This window comes from Rhipicephalus sanguineus, chromosome 6, assembly GCF_013339695.2.
Source record: "Rhipicephalus sanguineus isolate Rsan-2018 chromosome 6, BIME_Rsan_1.4, whole genome shotgun sequence".
Taxonomy (NCBI): Eukaryota; Metazoa; Arthropoda; class Arachnida; order Ixodida; family Ixodidae; genus Rhipicephalus; species Rhipicephalus sanguineus.
The window spans coordinates 129,394,585-129,418,633 of record NC_051181.1 but is presented as its reverse complement, the minus strand read 5'-3'; the positions used below and the strand labels follow the sequence as shown (position 1 = coordinate 129,418,633).

Below are 24,049 nucleotides of genomic sequence, written 5' to 3'. Positions count from 1 at the left end.
GGAGACGGATGCTTGGGCCATGCTGGCTGACAAGAACACAGAACGGGAAGAAACGTTGTGAACAGGACGTGCACTTCTGTTCTGTCCACAGAAATAAGCAGTCCGGCGGCTAACAACAACAAACGATTTATTCAGCGCAAATTGTTAGTCGTCTTAAATACGTCCGCACTGCTCATAATTCCATTCGCGTCTGCCGATTCTTTCATTACGCCGGGCTCGTTTTCTTTCACCCCCCACGCACACACACACACACACGCTGTCGACGCCCTGCGCGTCTCGTCCCCAGCCAGCAGTCCATGCTGGCGCGTCTCGACCATGTCAAGAACAGCGCATTCTCTGGGTGTAAGGCCAACGGTCAATTCTTTGCGGAGACGCGAGGAGTGACGTAAATTGTTTGCGCAGTCCTACCTGCAAGCTTTTATAAACGACTGTTGGAGCTCGGCGACAAAGACAGTCCTTCTTGCGGTATACTTGGAACGCCACTGGTTTAAGTCACGCACAGTGGTTTCACGACATGCTGGCACGTAATTTGCTATTGATATCGTCGCTCCGAATTATCACACGCTGACGAGCACTCGATAAACCATTCGAAGCGGCGGGGCGACGACGCAGGATATGAGACGAACCAACACAGACAATCGAAGTGAAGCCGGTGCCAGGCGTCGTCGCCAGTCGGAATCACAATGGCAACACTGAGATCGTCGACGTTATAGTTACCAGCGCATCGTCACTCAACGAATTGGGCGTGTATTGGGCAAGGAGGTTTAAAAAAAAATTCTGGAGTGGAAGCTCTCGCAACGCCTTGCCAGCACAAGTGAAGCCAGCTTTTGCCCACCAAAGAGCTCGGAAACATGCTCTTTTCTGGTGGTGCCTACTAAGAGATCAAATGGCTTTGATCTGTTAGTATAAATACTACGTTAATTATAAAATAAAAGATAGTTGTTGCCGACAAAAGTAACCTGTCGAGTGGAGTATTGGCGATTGATCTCCAATGAAATTTGCCATGACTTTGAGGCTTACTGATGAAAACTAGTAACACAAAGACCGGCTTGGAGCATTATCTGACCCGTATAAGTTGCCATATTAAACTTGTCTGGCGTGCGTGGAAAACGCTCGCTTTCCTTCGCCAAACGCCGATGATTTATCGTGCCCCTACTAAGATGGCGGCCACAGCCGCCATCTTTTGGTGGGCACGGCTTCACTGTTGCACAATAATCGCCACTCCAGCAATTTTTTTTTAACCTCCTTGGTATTGGGGCCGGCTTAACACGTCATAATATATACAGTCGATGCAAGCCCGTAGCCAGGGGGGGGGGGAGGCGCCTGGGGGCCCGCCCCCTCCTCTGAAATGTTTATGACTCATGGTGTTTTATCGAAAAAAAATAAGGAAAATAGGCGTTTTTCTCAAATACTCAAGGCTTTCACCAAGTGCCCCCCCCCCCCCCCCGAAAAAAAATCCTGGTTACGGGCCAGCGTCGATGTCGCAAGGTGCTGAATGCTCCGTTGAGCCTTTGCACGCTGTTTACCCTCGAAATGAAATAATTTCTGCGTAACACACACAATTCATACTTCGCTCAAAAAACTTACGCATACCAAGCTATCGAGCGAAGGCCACATATCGAGCCTGAAATTTTACGTCACTGCTCTTTTAACATACTTTGCAGTTCGACCGAATAAAGTAAAAAAAATTGCCGAGAAATTAAATTATTTCTTTTTCAACTTCAGTAGTCCAGAGAGGCCCCACCCAGACGACCGAAGGGCGGCAGCCGATCGCCTCCGCGACTAAAGATATAGTCCCGCTCGTGCGCTGCGGCAATTTTCTCCTGAGGCAGGCCGGCCGTCCGGCTCATGACGTCAGTCTGGAGGGCGCTCCCATTGGTGGAGGCTTGTGTGCATCCACCTTTGAGGAGCAAATGCCGCCGACTTCTAAAGTTGTATCGGACTATCATCATCATCAGCAGCAGCAGCAGCCTGTCTACGCCCACTGCAGGGCAAAGGCCTCTCCCATGTTCCGCCAATGAACCCAGTCCTGTGCTTTCTGCTGCAACGTTATACATACAAACTTCTTAATCTCATCTACCCACCTAATTTTCGGTCTCCCCCTCACGCGTTTGCCATCTCTTGGAATCCAGTCAGTTACCCTGTTATCCTATATAGTTACCCTATAGTTATCCGACTACAGTGGTCTCTAAACTTTTGACACCGACTGCGCGTGCCATGTACGTGTCATAAGTGCCGGCAATGACAGCGAACACGACAATTCGTCATAAGAGCCTTGAGAAAAGCCGTTAATGGCCGTACAGTACAAATAAACGTCACTCATGCCACTGAGTGAAATTCCACTCCGCACCTTCCTTCATTTTGGCTCTAGTCCAGAATTAAATAAACATTTTCTCTCTATATTTTACATAGGAAGCTCGTATCACGATAATTAGCTTAAAGAGTGGACCCCGAAGACAAAGCATGATATCAACGTTGCGCTGCCGATTCGAAGATTACCAATATTCTTAATGTAGTTTATTGCATAGTCGTTCGCTTGAGTAGAGCAATCTTGCCGGTTCTTTATTGTGACACGCAGACATCGCCGTTTGTAATACTTGGCTCCATCGGCAGCACTTGTTAGGAGTCCGTTGTTCTATGTACCGTAGTTGAGCACACAGAGCGCACAGAGCTCGAAATCACCTACATGTTAAATACGGAATAATTTCTATGCCGACTCTGCGAGGGCGTCCGTCAGTTGGGACATCGTCATAAAGTAACAAATGTATAAAAAAATCAAGGCAACTTCGCACTATTGGCGCTATTGGTGTCAAACCTGAAGTGCGGAACTGGGAGACATCCTAATTTTGTTTGTCATTATTAAGGCGAAAGCCTTTATTGGCTCATACTCGCAGCTTCCGTCCGTCCGTGCCCTGGAGCGGTGCCAGCTGTGGCCTCTCCCCCTCACACTCTCAGCAATCACGTGATGGCACAGCGGCGTGCGCGGCAACGCTCCTTCGTCAGCAGGGGCGTAGCCAAGGGGGGGGTTGGGGGGGGGTTCAAACCCCCCCCCCCCGAAAATTTTCAGCTTTGCTTGCGTATATAGGCACGCACACATACAAACGCACGCACGAACATACATAAAGTATGGTTGAACCCCCCCCGAAAAAAATTTCTGGCTACGCCCCTGTTCGTCAGGTCAGACGTCTCGTGGAATCGGATGGCTCCCAAGCGGCCCGGTGATGATTCCACGGCAAGGGGTTCGGAGAAACGCCTCAAGAATGTGGATTCCCCCGATACCAAACTCCAGAAGAAGAATGAGCGAATGCGCATGCGGCGGGCTAGCGTTTCACCTGGCACCAAGGCCAGGGAAGCGGAACGGAAGCGACAACAGCGAGTGGCCGCGTCACCGTGCACCAAGGCCAGGGAAGCGGAGAGTCGAATGGCCACAGGCTTTCGTTGAACACACTTTTCGCTCCGAGGAATTCATGCGCAACGGTTGCGTCGTCGGCGATGCCAAGTCTTCTCCGCCTCCCGCCGATCGTCGTGCCGTGACGGTTGCCTCGTCCGCCAAGCCGAGCACCTCTCACAGATTAAGGTTCGCCTTTCCGTGATGTCCTCGTGCCTCTAGCCGATCGTTGCCCCGTCCCTGAACTCTGCTGACCGAATCCCCCCTACTCTTTCCTATTATTCTTTCAACCCCTCCTTATCCCTTCCCTCTGAGAGCTACTGCTGAGATGTCATCCCAGAGATAGACAGCTGGGGGCTCTCAAGTTTTCTTATCTTCCTGTTTTTTTATTAAGAATCACTTCCCCCCAACACACTTTGGAATTTACAAAGTGTCCTTCAATTGTTTATGCGAAGCAGCTAATGGCGGGGGCTTTGTCCGTCCCTGCTTTCGCGTCCGTCCCGCGGCGTCCACCCCCCATTGCGCATGCGCGTCCCCTCCTCCCTCTGTACTCTCCTACGCTCCCCCTCTCTCTCCTCTAGGAATCCTCTGCTCTACGGAGCGGCGCGCACGACAGGTGGTGCGACAGCTGCATACTCCACTGGGGGCGGCACGGTAGTTCCGCGGTATCAAATGACGGAGCGCGCGCGCCTCATTCTCTCCTGCGCAACGCCGCGATGAGCGCCAGCGTCAACGCCGCCGCCAGTGTCAGAGTTAGCGCCAGCAAAAGCGCAAGCATCAGCGCCAGTGTCAACGTCAGCGCTGACACTGGCTCCCCGTTGCTACGCATGCACACATGGTTACCTTTAGCGGGAGATGGTGTAATTTTTTCTCTTTCTTTCCTTTTCTCTCTATTTTAACACGAAAGTGTTTTATGCCGGGGTCCACCAAGGCTTTCATGTCGTTTTTCCGTCACAGAAATACGTCAGCAAAATGCACACGATCAACTGGCAAAGAAAAAAAAAACGAGAAGAAAAAGTTCCGTAAGCGAGAGTCGAACCTCCTCTCAGCCCGCGACGATAGGTGACGGACGCTCTAACCACTGCGACGCAGTCAAACATGCAGGTCGCTCCACGAACGGGCCTTTGATCACTCACCCACACTTTCCCCGCTAACCAAGTGCTCTTGGTTAGCGGGGTGGTGTCGCCGTCTGGGAGCAGTAGAGTGAACTAATGCATGACCTCCGCGATTAGTTACGCGCTGCTGCACTGTAGCTAGGGTGGCCACCCTAGCCCATTCTAGCCACCCTACTGTAGCTACGGCCGTCCCATTCGGCGTAGTTTTGTCAACGCCTTACACCGCGAGGTGGCGACTTTAGTACAAACCTCGCTCATAGTATCCATCCATATCGAAAAAATTACACCATCTCCCGCTAAAGGGGACCATGAGGCGATGCGAAGCCGGAGCACTTACACGATCGCGTTCCGTTGGCGTTCGTTTGGTATGCTACCGACCTCGCGTCGTGGAACGCGAAGAGGGACGCTACGCGCGTCGTATCTTCCATCTAGCCTGGCCGTTAATTCTCACAGGGCGAGCGGGAAACGCGGTCGACAGGCGGGCGAGAGGGGGGCAGCGTAGGAGACGAGGGAGAAGGGGAGGGGACGCGCATGCGCTCGAGCTTATCGCGGCGTTGCGCAGGAGAGAATTTCGGCATGTCTAGCCCGCGTTTCAGAGGAAGAGTGGAAAGGGAAAGTGGAGAGGGGAGGGAGGGGAGAGGGGAGAGAGGGTAAGTGGAGAGGGGAAGGGGAGGGGGGAGAGAGGGAAAGTGGAGAGGGGCAGGGGAGAGGGGAAGGGGAGAGGGAAAATGGAGAGAGAAAATGGGGAGGTGAAGGGGAGAGGGTGAGTGGAGAGGAGGTGTGTGGAGAGGGTATGCGCATGCGCAGTAAGGGTGGTCACGCCGCACACCACCACCACCACCGCCGGATTGAGCTCCGCCTTAAGATACTTCGCATCTTAAATAGCTCTCCGACGCTCGCCTGGCTCTCGCACCGCGTTCCCCGCTCGCCCTGTGAGGCCAGACTAGAGGGAAGACACGAGGCCCGTCGCGTGAAGAAGTGCATATCGAGTATCAGCGCTATGTGCTTGTTGATGCCATTTTTGCGCGGGATTCACCCCATATGCGGTGTCCAGGTATATCTCGTCAACTTCAGCTACCGTAAGGGTTAAATCATGATCATGGGCGTTAGTCCTCGGTACGGATATGTGCCACTAGGCGCCAACATGGGTGCGTCCGCATCAAGCGGTGCTATATCTGCCAAACAACAATAGACATTGTACAAGCTCTCATATACCAACTATAAACAATCGAAGACACGTTTCACTTTCGTGTTAACAATACCGATTCCTGTGTTTTTAAACGCGTGCCTCCATGATCGGCCCACCTTTGAACAAGCGACGATGTCAACATGTGACGTCACGTTTGTGACGCCATGGTGACGTCACAAATTTAGACGATCTGTGACGCCCTGATGACGTCATATGGTGACATCGTCACGTGATTTTTTTTTTCATCACTAGTGTTGACACCCACGGTCAATTTTCGCGTTTGATGAGGCATCTAAGACTTTCGCCTTAATATGATGCACCAACTAGCCCAATCAGCAGTACCTGCTCTAGTCAAATTAGTGCAAAACGTAGCGATGACAATTCCATTTGCTTTATCCATCTACTAAAATCGCCTGCAACCATCTACTACCTACGCAGTCCTTGCAATCTGGTTCAGACGCCGCTGTCTTACACGGAGAAGGGCCACCGCCGACTCTCTTGGACGGTCAGTCGGGCACAGCCGCAGCTGTCGCGACATCGTCGTGCTTCTTCAACCGTGACTGCCACGCGCGCGAGTTCTGCGTGAAGCCCGACAGCGGCGTGCTGACGCTGGGCGTCTGCAGCCTGCTCCCCGACGCGGCTCTCGCCAGACGTCGAGGAGCGTCCGACCACGTCCGTGACCTGCACTTCTTGGTGCGCAACCGCCGCAGCGTCCCAGCTTCGCCGCCGCGTCGCGGCACGAACGACCTGCTGCGACAGCTGCTGGGAGAAGAGAACCAGCTGGCCCGGGCTCTCAACTCGTACCTCCACGCCAAGTACGCTGTGCTGGAACGCAACGTTTAAATATGTTCGATTTCGAGGGCTAAGTGACTTAGACGTGTTGGGGTAAGTTAGTTCATACTTTTAATGCGGGGCAACAGAGCGCGGGACCTAAACAAGAGACACACAACTTGCCCGAACACGTAGCCACATTTCTTCTACAATGGGCTATCTCTCTCTCTCTTTTTATCTAGAACAACCAAGCACAACGTTGCCATTACCCTCGTGAGCGCCTGTCCTGTGCGTCTCTTAAGTCCCCGTTTCTTAGCGCTCTTTTGTTCCGCATCAAGACTAAGCGAGTTTGTCATTGCATAAACAGTATACGTGCATAGGAATGCGCATGGTTCGGGTATAGTTCGGGGGCAAGTCACCGCAGCCACACCCCCCCCCCCCCTCCCAAGCTCGCGTCATCAAGCGAACAACGGCCTGCGGGTAAAGGTGCGAAGTAAACCGTTCATGGAATGCAACATCAGGGGTCCCCGGCCGCCATTGTCGTCAGAAAATATGCATGGCCATACGCATGCACATTTAGTAATGAATGATGGTATAGGGATGACTTGGCGCCTCCCATTAAATGATTAGTGGGGCGGCACTTCCCTATGGTGGGTGTGCACCGCCACATGCCCACCAGGAGCGAAAAGGGAGCGAAGTTTCATGACCCCCCCCCCCCCCACCTCCGACCTCATTAAATACGTACCCGTTTAAAACGTACTAATGGTTAAAGCAGATGAAAAATTCGTGAACACTCAATTTTTCATCTCTTCAAGTTTGCATGTTCCGCTGAACTTCTACCTTCAATGGTTAAAATATAGTTGCAACCAATCCTCGGCCCTGTCTTTAGAGGGCCTGATATCGTCCCCTGCTACAGTGAAACCTCGATGATGCGATCACAGCTCATACGAATTTCGGGGTGATACGAATTTTTCGTTGGTCCCGGCCAAGGCCCATTGGCCTCATTGTAATGGAGTACGGTTGTTGCGAACCGATTTTAACCCAGCGACGTTTGATACGAACGCCCGCTACCACCCAGGTTCGTAGAGGTGCTGTCCGCGCTGTCGCGGAAGACGCGCCAAGCACGTGCGAGCACGGGAACGCAAGCGTGGGCATGTGCGCCACACTGCCAAATCGTCAAAATCACGGTGTAAGAAAAACACTTTTCTTACGGTCAGATTAAACCTTCAGAGACGCGTCACGGCCTCCGAGTGTCGCGGGTCACGACACACCTGGTTCATTAATTAAATGCGCGCGTACGGGCTGTATATTTACGAGTGCTGGTATGATTGCCGACATCTAAAACCTTAACTGACAATCATTCAGGATTCTTCCTGACGTTGCCGCAGCCCTGACGAACAATAAATGAAAATGCACACCAGCTTTCTTTTGTCGCATGATAATTTTCCATGCTTTCTGGTGGTACAAATTTCGGATGACACGAATATTTTTGGTGGTCCCGCGAGATTCGTATCACCGAGGTTTCACTGTATGCCTGCCGGTTGTGGTGCGCACCGTGATCCCGTCCTGTGGCATAATTTCTCCCGGTTTGGTCGACACCGCAAAGTGCCGCAAAAGATATTCTGCCTTTGAGGTCAGCGTCGAGACCGGTCAACAACTGATTACGACTTCGGCACGAATGCGGACATTAGCACTGGAAATCCACGGACGCGCGATGGCGGCCACCGACGGACGCGCCAGTACAGTGGCTAGTATTCTAGCCACTGTAGCGCCAGTACGACTCATCGCTACGGTTTCGCTGTTTACAAACAAATGCCCTGGACGGCTACCGGTTTCGTGCGCCGACGTAGCCTAGATATTGCTGTGTTACTCTATGGCCTAGTAGCATTGGCGGGGAACAAAAGCCTTGGCAAGCAGCCCGCAGACGATTTCAACACTTTTCTCCGTGTCTAGCGAAATATTTCAAATAAATATTCTTCCAAGCTGTACGCAACATTATAAGAGTAATGCGCCTTTCTTTTATCTGAAAGCGGAAAAAGTCCTTCCTTACTCTGACAAAACTTGAAGAACAGGCTTTCCGCTTCGAAGGGTTGCTGATCGGGCGCTTCCGCAAGCGACGCGCCTTGCAGGAACAAAAGCAGCTCACCGTCGCCCCACAACATGCCGCACCAATGGCACAGGTGCACGGCCGGCAGCGAAGTGAGTGCGAACATACACACAGCGAACGCGTGCGTACGGTTCGGCAGGCGTTCCTGCAGCGACTGCGTGACCTTAGCAGGCAACGTGCTGCACACAACTAGCTAGGCACGATCGGCCTTCTCGGACTTGTCTTCAAGGCTGGAACCAGCCTTGAAGAAGACAAGTCCACTTGTCGAAACGTCGGCTCGAGCACCCACCCCCTGTTTACGGATTTTTTCAGAGCAGTACAACAGTAAGTATAACATTTCAGTGCATATTCTTATTAGTCCGCAAGGAAATGCTGCTCCAATGTAAACATGGAGAGTCTGAGACAAGACCAACCACCACGGAGCAGCCATCAAAGAGGCTGTTAACACGAAATAATGCCATATACTGGCTTGCGGTGAAGCACTAGTGATAAGACGAAGATGGTATATACAGCAACACTCTGAACAAAGCTCCACGCATTACCATGCAGGTATCCCAACCAGTGGAAGAAAGTCTCCTTAGGAAGGCACCACAAAGGACAGGACGGGATGGTCGACAAGGATTCTGCCAACACTGCGGAGAAGGGCATCGATAGTGTAGAGGACACCGCAGACCCAGACCTCCTGGCCATACTAGACAGAGGAAACATCAGGATGGTAGATGCGACGAGCACCGAGTCGCCGATGGTCAGCGGTTTGTCAGCGAAGCGGAGCGACTCTAAGGACTACGGGCAAAGTGGCACACGCGGTTCACAAGCCGAGAAGGACGAACAAAAAAACATGGTAATCGACGTCAAAGAGGGCGACATGGCTATCGGCCCCAAAAGGCAGCCCGTGACGCGGTCCCCAAATTCTTTGCGCTGACAACGAGAAAGTGTTCCAATGCCGAGCTTTTGTATGCGTGTCTCGGCAATACACACCTATGTCATACGTGCAATGTGCAGGGATGTGGGTTGCTTGTCTTTACATCCGTAGCTTCTATTGAATGTGCAAAATTGTTTCGACGTGAATTCTTTTGTTCACGAACACAGCTACTTATAGCCACCTGTGACACAAAGTTCACATGGCTTTCTATTGTTAATCACCGAAGTAGGAAGTCAAATTGTGGCATCAGCATCCACGTGTGAATTTACAGGACACTTTAGGTAACTTGAACCAAAGATATTTAAGTGGTTAGCAAGTGCTGGATTAAACGAACACCGTTCACCATCATGTGGTGCTCCTTAGGGAATTTATGTTCAGCATAATTTAGCTAATGACAATTACGCTAAATTTGTTTCTCATTTTAGGGATATGTATGTATTGTTACCTTGAAGAGGGAATTCAGATATGGCACGTCTTTTTGCGGCAGCGTACAAGCTGTGCAATTACTCCCAGTGTTTAAAGAAACTCCGCATAATATGAAATAAAACATGACTGCACTCCTGTGCTATCGCAGTGCAGCGTTCTCAACAATGATTTGAGCAAAATAACTGCACGCCAACTATGGAGCCATGGAAAAGGGAGTAGCCATGGCTCTAGCAGTATTCTTCACAGAGTCAGTCATGGGCGCAGCCAAAAATTTTTTGTGTGCGCGCGGGAAGGGGGGGGGGTTAGCCCCCCCCCCTCCTGGCTAGACCAATAGTGTTAGCATGCTTAGGCAAGGATGCATACCATAAAATATGGCAATTACTACAGGTAATAGAAATAACTTTCAATACTTAAGAATCCCTAACTGCATCCCAGCCCAAGTGTGCTCAGCAGGATGGCTTTCTAGGGTCAACGTCTTAGTAATTGGGCACAAATTTCACCAATAAAATGCTCAATCCTTAGTTTGCACCTAAGATACTCATTTCTTTGGAGGCTCAACATCACAATATTGAACTGCCCGACATCTTTCACAAGAGACTATCCATTAATCTTAAATGAAAGCGGCGAGGCCTAGTAATTTAGTATTACCTAAAGTTTTCATCCATCCATCCTCTGTATGAAATGGAGAATAATAGGCTTGTGTGAATATCCGAGCACTTAGAATATTCCAACGAATATTACAGTATTCGAATTCACTTCGACACGAATTTTAATTATTGGAAATTTCGAAGTATTCGAAATGAACGAATAGACAAACTGCATGTAACCCCTGTAAAGGTAGTTTCACTGCAGTAGAGAAGTGTCATTCGCCGCCAATGGCGGTGCGGTGAACGGCGCTCCGGTGACGCAAAGGCGGGGATTTGGCTTTTGTTATCTGCTAGGCTCTGGCTAGAACAGCAGCATTTTTGTCATAGTTCGCATCACGCGGCGTTCCTGGACTACTAGCTGTATTTTCTTCTACTGACAGTTCTTTAGACGGCTGCTAGCATTACAGGGGGTTAAGAAACGTTATCGCGGTCAGGATCATGCCCCCAAGTTTGAAGCGCCACTCAATGGGCTAGATGGCGTTGAAATAGCTTACGTGAAAGCGCGAACATCCCGCCAAGCGAATTAAACAGAATCTACGCTGCTTTTGAAGCGAAATGCGATCAAGAAAAGTTAGAGTTGTGTAAACAGACTAACGAAAATTCACACTCCACTCCAAATTGTAGTCATGTAGACACCTGTGTACACAAAAGTTTGCCAACAAAATAAAATTGACAACTTCACCGACCATCGGGTTATTAAGGACAGCTAGCGTAGATTGGGCGAGTTGGATGCACATTAAAACTTATTACACGTACTATCGGCTCCGAATGACAAGCCAACAGTGGTGCGCGTGGTACAGTTCGCACCGTCATGATTAGAGATATGCTCATGCGGTTTGCTCTCTTGAGCCACATTCATGCTTACGATCGCGCAATGCTGCCTAATCGTCATATATTCGTCACACACAAGAAAGAAAGGAGCAACAGCGATTTATAAAACTGGACTTCATTTATTTGTTTTGGCTCAGAAAAAAAAAATAGTTTTAATTTATGAACAGTTCCTCCAACCAGTTCACATTTCACTAGGATATTGTCTCTCCAGAGGTTATGCACATTAGAGAAAGAAAAAAAAAGATTCATAAACAGCACAAAACAAAGTAATGCCACAAAACAGTCTAAGTAAACAATACTTCGTTGAGAAGAACAGGCACGTCTGGAGAGGAGAAGAGAAGTGGCAACAGCATCAACACGCCCTCTTCCTTAAAAAAAAACGTTGCAACACTTAAGGAGTACGCCAAATGTTGAGCGATAAAGCACCTTGTTTGCCTATAAGCCTGCTTTCCGAAAAAGACTCCTCTGAAGGCACAATTCTCACGGGGCACCGATTACTGTCGTAGAAAAAAAAATTGTGCTACCTCCACGGACGCGAGTATAGTAGTTCTAATAATAAAGATCTTCGAAAAGCACAGTATGAAGTCTGTGTACAAAGCTTGTAGCAAAAGACAGACACAAACATGTTAACAATCCTACACTGGGAGGGAAAAAAGGCAGAGGGAGCCACCGTTCGGCTAGTGACCGTACAAATGTTAACGCGAACCAGACAGTAAGAAAAAAAAAACGATTGTGGTGCGCATTACTAACAAGATCTTTGTAGGCACTGACCATGACCCTGCCTTGTGTAAAAAAAAAGTAACTCGACGAAGGGCTCTTGGAGCCCTCTGATATAACAGTCTCGACATGCCACGCGTCTCCCGACCCTACCGCAACTAGCAACAACGGCACTGTCAAGCATGTATCTGCCTTTTTTCTCCCTCAACATCAACAGCGTCCCCCCTCCCCCTCAGCACCCCTCAACACAAACAGGCCAACCCCTCCCTCACGCTAAATAGCGACGCTCCTCAAGCCTGGAATGCTTGCTTCAAAGTCTCTATGCTAAGCACGACCAGGAAGAGAAAAAAAAAGCAAGTTGACGCAGCGGCGATGACGCACTTGACGAACGGGGAGATAAGGGAAGAATGTGTCCGTAACGACGATGAGAAAAAGGGTTTCCTCGCGGTTTCTTCAGCATGCTGTTCACACGTAGGGAATAAAAAGAATAAGAGGGATGACAAAGGACGACGTCTGGGGTAATGGAGGAATTGAACATGCGTGCAGAGGAGGAGGAGGAGGGAAGGGTTATGTATGGAAGACTGTAGGGGGAGAGGGGGCATGAGGGGATAGGGAGGGACCGTAGGGGAGGGTTGGGTAGAAGAAAGGTGCGTCTACATGTTCTCGAACTGGTCTACGCGGCGCTTCGTGTTGCCCTTGCGGATCTCGCGGAGCGTCTTGTACTTGTCACGCCCCTGTCGGACGTTCTCTTGGTGCAGGATGTCGTTGCGAGTCAGCTTGGCGTCGTCCTTCATGGCCGAAAGCTCCTTGCTCAGCATCTGAGGGAAAAATAGAAAGGATGGAACAAGACTTTTTGGATCAGAAAGAATTATTTGCACAAATGTTTCCATAGCTGCGCCTACCCCAAGTGACGCGCTGCAGCAGATGCCTAATTAGGTGTATTGACACCATTTATACTCCGTTACGTGCTTAGTTTACACCATTTACACCACAGGAATTGGGCAAGCCCAAATTTCGAGCACAGCAGGTGCGAGCGTTAAACGAAAACTCTGCTTCGCGTAGTGGAGCATGTGAAACATGTGAAAGAGAGAAAAAGCGACAGAAAGAAACAAAATGGCGAACCTTGCACGAAGTCGCACAAGGCTTGAAACAGCGAAGCCGGACGATTCTAAAGTCTAAGACAGCCAATAATCTAGCAAAAACCTAACAACCAGCTAAAGCCCAGCAACGACCTAGAAACAACCTAGAAAACAACATACCGTATTGACTCATAATATTCGCACTCGCGTAATTCTCGCACTCTCCACATTGCCCAACAGAAATAAGACTTTTCTCGGCGAGTAATTATCGCACCCCCAAAATTGCAGCAACAAATGTCGTCTGGTTCTTCCAGCCACTGATGATGATAGCACGCGACAGCTTAGCGCCATCTCTTAAGCATCATGCATACTATAAACACACGGAGCCTTAATCCAATCCAAGCCACAAGTGGCAAGTTCGCATTGCGGCGAGGTCTGTGTTGCGTCCGTTCCATCCGTAGTTCTGTGGCCACGTTGCTTACGTTATGGCTCGATACAGAAGTTACACGACTGGTTTCAAGTAGAAAGTGATTGAGCACATCATCAGTGGCTGGAAGAACCAGAAGACATTTGTTGCTGCAATTTTGGGGGTGCGATAATTACTCACCGAGAAAAGTCTTATTTCTGTTGGGCAATGTGGAGAGTGCGAGAATTACGCGAGGGCAAATATTATGAGAGTCAATACAGTATGTTGTCTTCTAGGTTATTTCTAGGTTGTTGCTGGAAAACGGCTACAGGGTCACGGAAGGCACTTCGGGGTCGAGGAGTTTTGTGTCCGCTACTGGCGACGGCGAGCAGCTGAAAGCTCCTGACAAGACGTGCCGGGCCTTCCGTGGGCCTAAAACTGGAAAAGATCTGCTTTATTTGCTTAATAACTAGTGGCTCCCGCTTTAGTGTCTGCAAACTCTTGCGTGGTGTTGAACCGGTGGTTTTATTGTTAAGGTAAGCCTTGTAGTGGTACTTAAAGCTTGTAGTTGGTGGCGTGAGAAGCCACATTTGCGGCTGCTTCGTCTTCTTTTTCTTCAGCACGCTGTACCTTTTCGTGGAAAATTTTTCCACGTATTTCTCGCACCCCCAAACTTTCAACCAATTTTCCGGGGGAAAATGTGCGAGGATTATGCAAGTCAATACGGCAGCTAAGAGCCTAGCAGCTACCTACACAACCTAGCCAAAGCCTAGCAACAACCTAGAGGCAATCTAGCTATAGCCGAGCAAAAACTTAGAAGCAACCTACAATCACCTAGATAAAGCCTAGCAACAGCGCAGAAACAACCTATAAGCAACACGGCATCACCTAGCCAGAGCCTAGCAACAACCCAGAACCAACCAGATTAAACTTCAAAATCGTCCAGCTACATTGTTTCAAACCTTGCGCGACTTAGTGCAGGTTTTGCCTTTTTTTTTGCCAAGAAGTTCTTGCTATACAAGCAACCTCATTGACAAACTCCAGCACATCTACAGAGCACAACTGGCACACAACACTTACCTCAAGCTGGTCTCCAAGTGCCTTCTTTTTAGAGACTTCCGTGGAGCGCTCTTCTTCTGGCCGTGGGAGGTTCTCGTTTTCGTGGTTTGTAAACTCGGCGCCTGCGCAGAGACGGGTGCAGGCAACTCAGCATGCTACGCGTGCACTCTCGACCCCACTGTCTGAACGTGGTAGCGTCGGCACTTACGACTAATGTAACCTTAAGACATAACCACATGACCCCAACGGACAGTAGAAAACATCCGAGGTCTTTGCTATCGTTCTTTTCAAACGTAGAAATAAGGAAAAGCGATATCATGCAAACAGCAAAACCACAACTTGCCAATGGTGGGAGCCAAATCAGCATTTTAGAAGTTATGAAAATGCCTAATTGCCCCTAAGTACATTGAATGTGAAACACCGAGTGTCTGGATGCGATGACTATGTCGACATCGATACTATTTCAAATACCATGTCATGTGACATCACAGCATCACTTTTTCCAATGAATTTTCTTGCAGTCAGGTAAGTGCTCAGGTAAGATGTATGGTAAGCTGGACGGACGCCGAATTTTTCACTTCATAACACTTTTAACGTGTGAAGACAATCAATCAGACTACAAGTCATGCCACAGTGGGGGACTAGATTATATTTTGATTGAATGGATTTTTTTAAAACTTGCCCCTTAAGCACAGGGGTGTTCTTGTATTTTGCCCATATCAAAATGTGGCTGGTGGAGCATAGAATCCAACCTGCATCTTTTTGCTCTTAGTAACATGACACCACAGCCAGTTAGGTACCAAATATAAAGGTGATAACAAAAAATTCCGCTGGTGAGAGTCACCTACACAATTGCCTAATGATGGTCTATTGAGCTGTTATGAGAGTTATCAATTAGCTACAATAACAACTGGCATCCCGGACACTTTCTTTGATATTTGTACATCTGTACAGGTTTCTCTTAATCATTTTTTTTTCCTTTAGCTTATTTCCATATTTTTATTAAAAACCACACACCCCTACGCTTTCCTGGGCTTCACACGATTGTGTATAGCAAGAAAGCTTCTCGGTTACCCTCATGAATTGAAATTTACAAAAAAATTCGGTGCCGAAATTTGGTGGGTGCATGGTACAAATGCAAAGAAAGCAAATGTCTTCTAGCTCCTAAAGCACAGCTACCACCATGCGTTCAGCAGGCATGCAAAGTTCAGTACACCGGTTACTGGTACCGTACCCAATTAGTTCCACCAAAACAAATGAAAAATAAAATAAAACCAAAGATGAAATGACAAGGCCTACACGGTGTTAAGTTCCCCAGCAAAATGACAACATACTGTACAGTAGAATCTCGTCAAACAAAGGTCGAAGGGACTGGGAAAATGCGAGCATCGTTTACTCAATTGTTAACGACACCTACACACAAAACCAACCAAATAAGGGGCAGTTCCGTGCAGCAGTAACATCTAAGCAATTTCCGTTGACAGAGATTCTACTGTAGCATTAAAATTATTCTGTGCTTGCAAACATTCGTGCCCGACCATGAGCGAAGAGCAGACTGGAGCGCATTACACTCAAATGCATGAAAAGGTTGATCGCTCAAGTGTGTCCATATCATGTGATCTGACACCGATGCCATTGCAACACCGTCACAGTGAAGATCAACACAGTTCCACAGCAAGGAATCTCATCCTGTTCACCTCCATTTCTGGTCACAATATGACATTAGTACAAATAAAACCGAAGTGTTATAGAGCAAAAGCTTGGTGCAGTAATGAAATGGTGCTAACCACAATATCCCTAAACGAAAAGTTGTTACAGCTTCTGAAAAACACTACAATAGGCTACGCACCACACTGACCTCTGAAACCAGACTTTTGAACCATCAAACTATAAAATGGCATGGGTGAAAGTAGTACAGTCAAATCCCGCTACAACGAAATTGACGGGACACGCGAAAAAGTTCGTTGTCGTTGAATTTCGTTGCAGCGAAATTTCATCTATATACCACAAAAGTTTGGAATATCTGATGATCATGACTCGTCCTTTGGTCCCGACAAGCGCATGCATTGTCCTTTGCATTTAACTGTCGCTAACTCGGACGCACTTGGCCGCACACCGTGTGAATATTTTCTCGCGTATAACACGCACAAAATATACAGAAAATTTAGCGCTAAACTCTGGGTGCGGGTTATACGCGAATTTCGTTGCGCAAGTTGGCTTCACGGCAACGCAACGAAGGCGGCTTTGCGTCAGTAGGCGAGTTATACACGTGGGTTATACACGAGCAAATACTATATGCAGGCTACCCTCGAAGCGTGCCGAGCACGTAGCGCCGCGAAGGAGCGTGCCAAAGTTCGGTAGAGGCTAAGTGAAAACGAAGTGCCGAAGCTCCGCACTACCACAGTCATAAGCGAGAGAAAGTCGAAACGCTTCGTGTAGTTTTACGACTTTGTTGCCTTTAATCTTTCTTCCGGTGTGTTAGCTGCGTACTTTAGCATATTCGCTATCGATAATCGCGACGATAGCGACGGCGGTCTCTGCCGCCGTTTTCTGCGCAGCGCTTCCGGCAAACGGTAGCGATGGTAGTTCCGTTTTCAATCTGTGCGCGCTGGCCGTGCGTGTGCCTTCAGAACTGCGTCGTTGCTATCTCTGATCGCGTCTACCGTGGTTTTGGCCGCAGCATTGCATTGAGTCGGTGCGCGTACGTTCGATGGATGCGCGCGTACTTTCATGGTCGCCCGTGGTTTGTATTCATGGTCGCCCGTGGTTTGTATTTGTATTCACAGCGGTTGCGGCAGAATGCAGTTACACTTGGACTAGGTGCGCGCTGGCGGCGCGTGTGCCTTCAAAACGCCATGGATGTCATTCATGATCGCAGGGCTTGTGACGACGAGCAGTAGTTTTGTTTTGAGTGCTACGTCAAAACAATGGCGGGAGTTCATCAACGATTCTTCCGCGGCCCGCACGCGCATCAAATCCGCCGGCAGCATCATGGCGGATGGACGATCTGTCGCCGAGCATCTCAATGGCGAAAAATTTACCGGGATGTGCGTGAGGTGGCAGAAAGCATGTCTCCGATGAAGACACGGGTCTTGCGATGCGGCCGCACGGCTCTGGCAACAAGAAATGGTCGAATTTCTAGCGGAATTTCGCGGCAATCCTAGGCAAGCTCCTTTTCCTTATGTGGTGGCACTTGCGAAAACTTCGTTCAAGCGGAAATACCCAGAAAAAGTATTCGTTGTGACGAGACATTTTTCGCATTGTTTTCTATGAGCGGCTGACGGGGAATCGAAAATTATTCGTTGTGGCGGAAATTTCGTTGTAGCGGTATTCGTTATAGCGGGATTCGACTGTATGCCAAAAAATGTCGGCAACAATTGGAATTTTCTCCAGTCTGTTCTTCCCCCATGCTCCCAACCCCGAACAAATGATTCCATGCTCCCGTAGACGGCAAGAACCGGGCGGCGAGACGGTCATGACCGTCCTGTGCGCCGCTAACGCAAAATGCAACAGCAAGGCAAACAAAGTGAACGAGGGGGGAGAGGAGAGGGGGGAGCAAGAGAAAATAAAAGGAGGGCAGCACAGCTCACCAGGACACAGCCAACCAACCAGCAAGCCACCAACCATGGAGCGCAAGACAGGGGACATTTTGCTTCTACATTTGCTCTTCCAGCTCCTACTCAATGGGTGGGTGAGGGAAGCCAATTGAGGCACAGCACGCACTAAGGATCTGCACACACAAACACGTGGTCCACTCCCTCCCTGTGGTGCGAACGCTCAGCGGTCAACTAGTCTCGCAGCTAAGAGGGCTTTGCACTTTGCAATACGGTAACTCCACTGCAATGCCAGAGATGCACCCGTAACATTATACTGGTGTCACAAGACCACAGTTGATCAGGGCCAATCCGGAACAGACTCAACCTGGATCAGTTGCTGCACAGTCACTTTTAATCACTATCAGGCCTGATCAGGATCAGGCTCCCAGATAGAGATTTCACTGACGTCTGCGAAGTAGTTTGGACTGTGTGGCAGCGACCACTGTCGATTGCCATGAAGAAACCTGATCCAAATCTGCTCTGATCGCGATCAGAAGTGCCCGTGCGACACCGGTATTACACAAATTGTGACACCTGCAAGACGGGGTGAAATACCCCCACGACCTTGGCCAGTGCAATTACATAAACACCCACAGAAAGTGTAAAGAAATCTGTAGCTCTGGCATTCAAAAATGTATAACTTGTATACCTGCATGGAGTTACTTTAATGACAGCATTTTAAAAGTAACTTTATTGAGATGAGGTTATTCTGATGTTTTCCATGAAGGGCAGTTTAGGTTGTGTTAAGGGTTGCGGGAACTACAGCTGCGAAGAGCATTAATAGAAAAATCTCAAGAGATTACGTGTGGCCAAGGAAGAGGCCACACTGGGATGGAGGACTAGCCGGGGCCAACAAGCAGGATTCGTACGCAGCTCTACCCCACAGGTTTTATACAAATCCCTCAACTATGCAAATCATTCATGTCATACCTAAAATTTTATGTTGTCACTAGCTCATACAATCACGATTGGGATAAGATGGTGGTGTAAGGCAGCATAGGCATCACTTGATTTCTTTTTGATGGGCCCTGGTCTACTGCAAGACTCTGCCAGTGTCATGCACCAACATCTGCGGACAGGAGGTGCCTCAGAACACCGAACAAACCATCGAATGATTGTTCAGGAGGCGTAGTGAGAGAGTTTCACATGGTGAATGTGTGCACAGATCCATGGCAACTCTATGAAGCCGTGTTGTGCATCTTGGGGGGACCTGAGTGCGCTCGCGAGCAGCTTACCGTTGGCCGTGAGTGGCAAGGCGGGCTCCTCCTCGCTGCTGCAGCTTCCCCGCTTACCCAGTTCCCCGTTGGCCAGCTCCTCGTCGTTCTCGCCCTCATCCTCAGCCTCGGCAACGTGGTGGTGCTGGGGCGTGCTCGACGCCTGCACCAATGCCTCGGCCGCTTCCTGCTGCCGCCGGCGGGCCTCTTCCACTTCTTCCTGCAGCCTACGTCGGTAAACGTGCAAATGCAATGTGAAATGTCATCCATAGAGTTTCCTACAATATTTACTAGAGGGAACTCTGTTGCTGCGATCGTTCGGCCAGCGTGGGAATGTTGGGTAGTACAGTAAAAGCCTGCTAATCGGAAAATCACATAATTGGATGTGTTCCCTGGTCCCGACTAGCATACCGTATTTGCTCGATTCTACTGCACCCTCAATTGTAACACACACCCATTTTTCGTGACGAAAAAAAAAAGTAGAACATCGATTGTAATGCACACCCGTTTTTCGTGAGAGAAAAGAACAAACAAGTTTGTAGGAATCAACCTTCACACATTCCGAAGAACAAGTATATGGGTTTTAAACAACTAAAGTTTCAAAAAATTACACCATTTCCCGCTAAAGGGGACCACGAGGCGATGCGAAGCCTGAGCACTTGCACGATCACGTTCCGTTGGCGTTCGTTGGGCATGCTACAGGCCTCGCGTCGTGGAACGCGAAGAGGAACGCTACGCGTGTCTTGTCTTCCCTCTAGCCTGGCCGTTAATTCTCACAGGGCAAGCGGGGAACGCGGTCGACAGGCGTGCGAGAGGGGGGCAGCGTAGCGCAGGAGAGAATTTCGGCATGTCTAGCCTGCGTCACGGGAGAGTGGGGATTCTGCAAGTCTACAAAACTGAATGTCCACTTCAGCGAACGATCGGTTTGAGCTGGAGGACCAATGCTAATAGTCATTGCCAGGTCTCGAGGTGTGTCAAATGATCGCCAGACCACGTGCCATTAAAATGGACAGATCATTTAGTGGACTCCTACAGATGACACTCTAAACACCCTTCACTGGGCAACACAACTACCATGGAATATAAAGTAACCTCGTTATAGCGAACTAATTACAGGCATTGGCTGGACATTTCATTTCAGTGACATTTTTAGAACGAAACTGAAAACGCCAAAAATCACTGCAATATCCGCCGTAACGAAGAAATATTTCGTTCGCGCGAGGCTCAAAACTCGAAAGGTAGCATAAAAACACATTGAAAGTATTGAAAGACGCTTCACAACCACACTTTTTTTAAAATGTGGTTGTGACATTAAAAATTTGGTTTAAAATGTGGTTCAAACAGTTGCAGGAATTGTAATCCAGTGCCCCCCCCCCAAAAAACACATGGACTGGCTGCAGCAACTCAAAGCTATGAACAGAACGGAAAAACTTTGGAAGCTCGTTTATAGTGGGTCTCAAGCCTAGAATAATGCGTCCTTGTATCTAGAATTTTTCCGGGAGCCAGAATACCAATTTGGTCGAGCAGATTATATCAATTGTTACAACGAATATTGGATATAACGAACTAAACTATGGTTCCATTGCTACTTTGTTATAACGAGATTTCACTAAGAGGGAATCAGTTGAGGGAAAGGAACTTTTAGGCAATACCAGCTCGAATGCCTATATCACGAATCTCACACAGCTCGAGGAACTTTCGCTAGCGGCCCGGCCTGCACATGACTGTCTTCTTCCTATATTTTATATTTTCTTGACGATGTTCATGGGCTACACAGACTCGACTGGTCTCAAGCACTTCACGAGGCCTTCCTTGCAGTCACCACGTGTTAAAACATAACCATGGAAGAAAAACTTTCAGAATCGGTGTCCATATTTTAGTCACTTTGGAGATCAGTATCGATATGATTCTCGAAATCTCATGTCTAATCCCCTTCAGAAATGACCCATGTATGAGATAATGAGATATAGGACAGGCTTTTTCTCAAATGGCAACATCAGCTGACATCCAACCTTCTTCGCTATCTCTGCCCTCGTGGGAGACATTTCGTGACTGCGGCCTGCTAGTCTAGATGAATTTGAGACACCTAGTCTATACGGACATCAAATAATGCAACTATTAGCCCAAAGCATCCCCTTCCTCAGCCCAACAGCAAATCTATTTCGATAGCAGCAAAGACGTGATGACGGGCAACGCATACCTGCGAGTCTCTTCGTCCTTGACGTTGACCTCCTCCTGCATGCGCTGCACCTCGATCTGCTTCTCGCGGATGGCCTCCTCGAGGCGCGTCTTCTCCTCGGTCTCCATGAGCTTGTCGTTCTCCAGCTTGCGCATCATGTCCTCCAGCTCGCGCTGCTTCCGCTCGAATTCCTCCTTGGCCGCCTGCACCTGCCGCAGCTGCTCCTCGAGCCGCATGATGGTGTCGCGCGCTGTGGTGAGCTCCTGCTGTCGCTGCTCCATCTCTGCCTGCATCTGGCGCAGCCGTTCCGCGTACTCCTGCTGCTTCTTCTCTGCCATCTCGCGGGCCTCCGTCTCCTTGCGAAGCTTCTCCCTGTGAACCAACGGCACACGTTGAGTGCTTCATCTAAGGTGGAAACCTCTACTAAAAGTTTTTCACAGGACCGCGAAAAAAAAAAGCGGTATCTGGGAAACATGTAACATGAATGTGCAAGAAAAAGTGCTGCTAAATAATAGACACAGCTCTGCATCAGAAATTATTCTCCAGTTTATGGCTTCGAGAAGTCCTTGATGGAAGTGTGGTTTTTCACTTCCCTGCAAGAACCAGACCCTTTTTTTCTAGCACTTGGTAGCAGTGCACATCGCAGAACTCATTGACATACCTCCTCAGCCCATCCAGCGCAGCAGCAGTACGCAACATATCGGGCTGGAACGTTGCAGGAACGACGTGTGAAATGAAGATTTTAAGACAGATGCCTGAAGGTTCCTTGTTGGGACCAAATGCCAGAAACAATATACGCGAGGAAATTTATAAGTGAAGAATGTATAAGCAGTTCTACTGCATGTCACAAAGTTTCAGACAGGTCCAAGCTACAGGTGAGGTACATTAAATTTTGAAATGGTTACTTCCAAATGCTCCGAAAGAATTTTGGCACAGCAGCAGACATTTGGTCGGTCGAAATCGAGCATTCAAATTATTCCCTCCCCTTGTTCAACCTCAGGGCATGACCGAGACACCAAAGAAACAGACTCGCATATATCAAATTGCTGCAAAAGAAGCTAGAACATTATGCGGGCACAGGCTTTCTTGCGCTCCCATTTTGAGTGGGGTTCAGCACTGCCACAAGCAAAATTGAGCAATATACCGTATTTACTCGCATAATTTGCGCACTTTTTTTCGCGAATTTGGAGCTCCGAAAAGGGGGTGCGCAAATTACGCGGAGATTTTGCGAGCACATCTGAAATAACGCACAATATATAGTCCTAACACGCGCGATATAATACATTAAAGAAGGAAATAAATTATAGCGCAAACGAACGGTTTTTAACAGAATTAGCACGTACTTTAACCAGCCAGATTCGGTCATGCACGGTCTAGTCAGAATCACTGATTGAGAAGTCCGACTGAGAATCATCGCCGCGGCCGCTGTCCCCGCTTTTCCAAAGCGCGTCGTCCTTGGCTCCGTTGAGGAGTCTTCTTGAAGCTCTTCGCGACAATGCTGGGAGTAACGAGGTGCCACGGCACGGCGATACCGGTGAGCCTAAGCTCTCGCACATATTTGAAAAGGTATTCTTCAACGGCAGGAAACTTTCCATGCTTCGGTCCTCGGAACTGTCTCCTTCCCGGTCTTGTATTAAAAAGCGAACTCTTCTGCGGCACGGTTCCCGTTTCCTTAGGCAATTCTATAACAGTTAGCTTGAATTTTGCCGAACAGTTATTGTAGCCCAGCGCAAGAGAACAGTGAAAACGCAACTGGCTGATCGCGAAACCTAAACTGCCTAAACTTCCGAAATCAACGAAGGCTGCGTCGCAGCGCGGACGCAGAGGAGGAGGGTCAGCGCGGGAAAATGTTGGCGCGACTGGCCCTCGCACGCCTCCGATACAGAAAGTAGTCCGTGCCGTGTCGCGTGCATGCGTTCTCACGGCGGGAGAACGCTCGAATAGTTCCGACAACCGGTGAACAGATTTAAGTGTTCGGGTACGGTTGGTACGGTCTCGGCGGTTTCCGGAGAATAGAACAAAGTAATCGGAAGAAGGGACTTCGCACTCGCAGCCTGTCTTGTATATGACTGCGCTCGCCTGCTCGGTGAGGGCCGCGGGGCGCGGCCGTCCAAAGTTTCCCCGTGCGCGCGCGCCGGCGAGCTGGCTCGAGCGGGGCGGGGAGCGCAAAATATGCGAGTAAATATTTTTTTTTAGCAAAGCTGGCTAAATATTAGGGGTGCGCAAATTATGCGAGGGCGTAAATTATGCGGGTAAATACGATAAACCAGCCAAACGCACCACAACTTTACCGAAGGTTTGGCGAATTAACTATTCCCCAAGGGCCATTGTTATCATTCTACTCACCAGCCTACGCATACTCTGAACTAATATTTACAAATGACTAGATGACTAATGGTAATA

At 48.9% G+C, this 24,049-nt stretch overlaps 1 protein-coding gene across 1 annotated transcript in view; it reads right to left on the bottom strand.

The window, feature by feature from the left end:
* Window positions 1-11,495: 11,495 nt before the first annotated feature.
* LOC119396394 (moesin/ezrin/radixin homolog 1-like) overlaps window positions 11,496-24,049 on the bottom strand; it is a 29,714-nt gene continuing 17,160 nt past the window's right edge. The window contains 4 exon segments of the mRNA XM_037663597.2: window positions 11,496-12,931; window positions 14,679-14,779; window positions 19,489-19,694; window positions 21,668-22,018. Coding sequence (XP_037519525.1) covers window positions 12,767-12,931; window positions 14,679-14,779; window positions 19,489-19,694; window positions 21,668-22,018 — 823 coding nt within the window. The 3' untranslated portion in view covers window positions 11,496-12,766.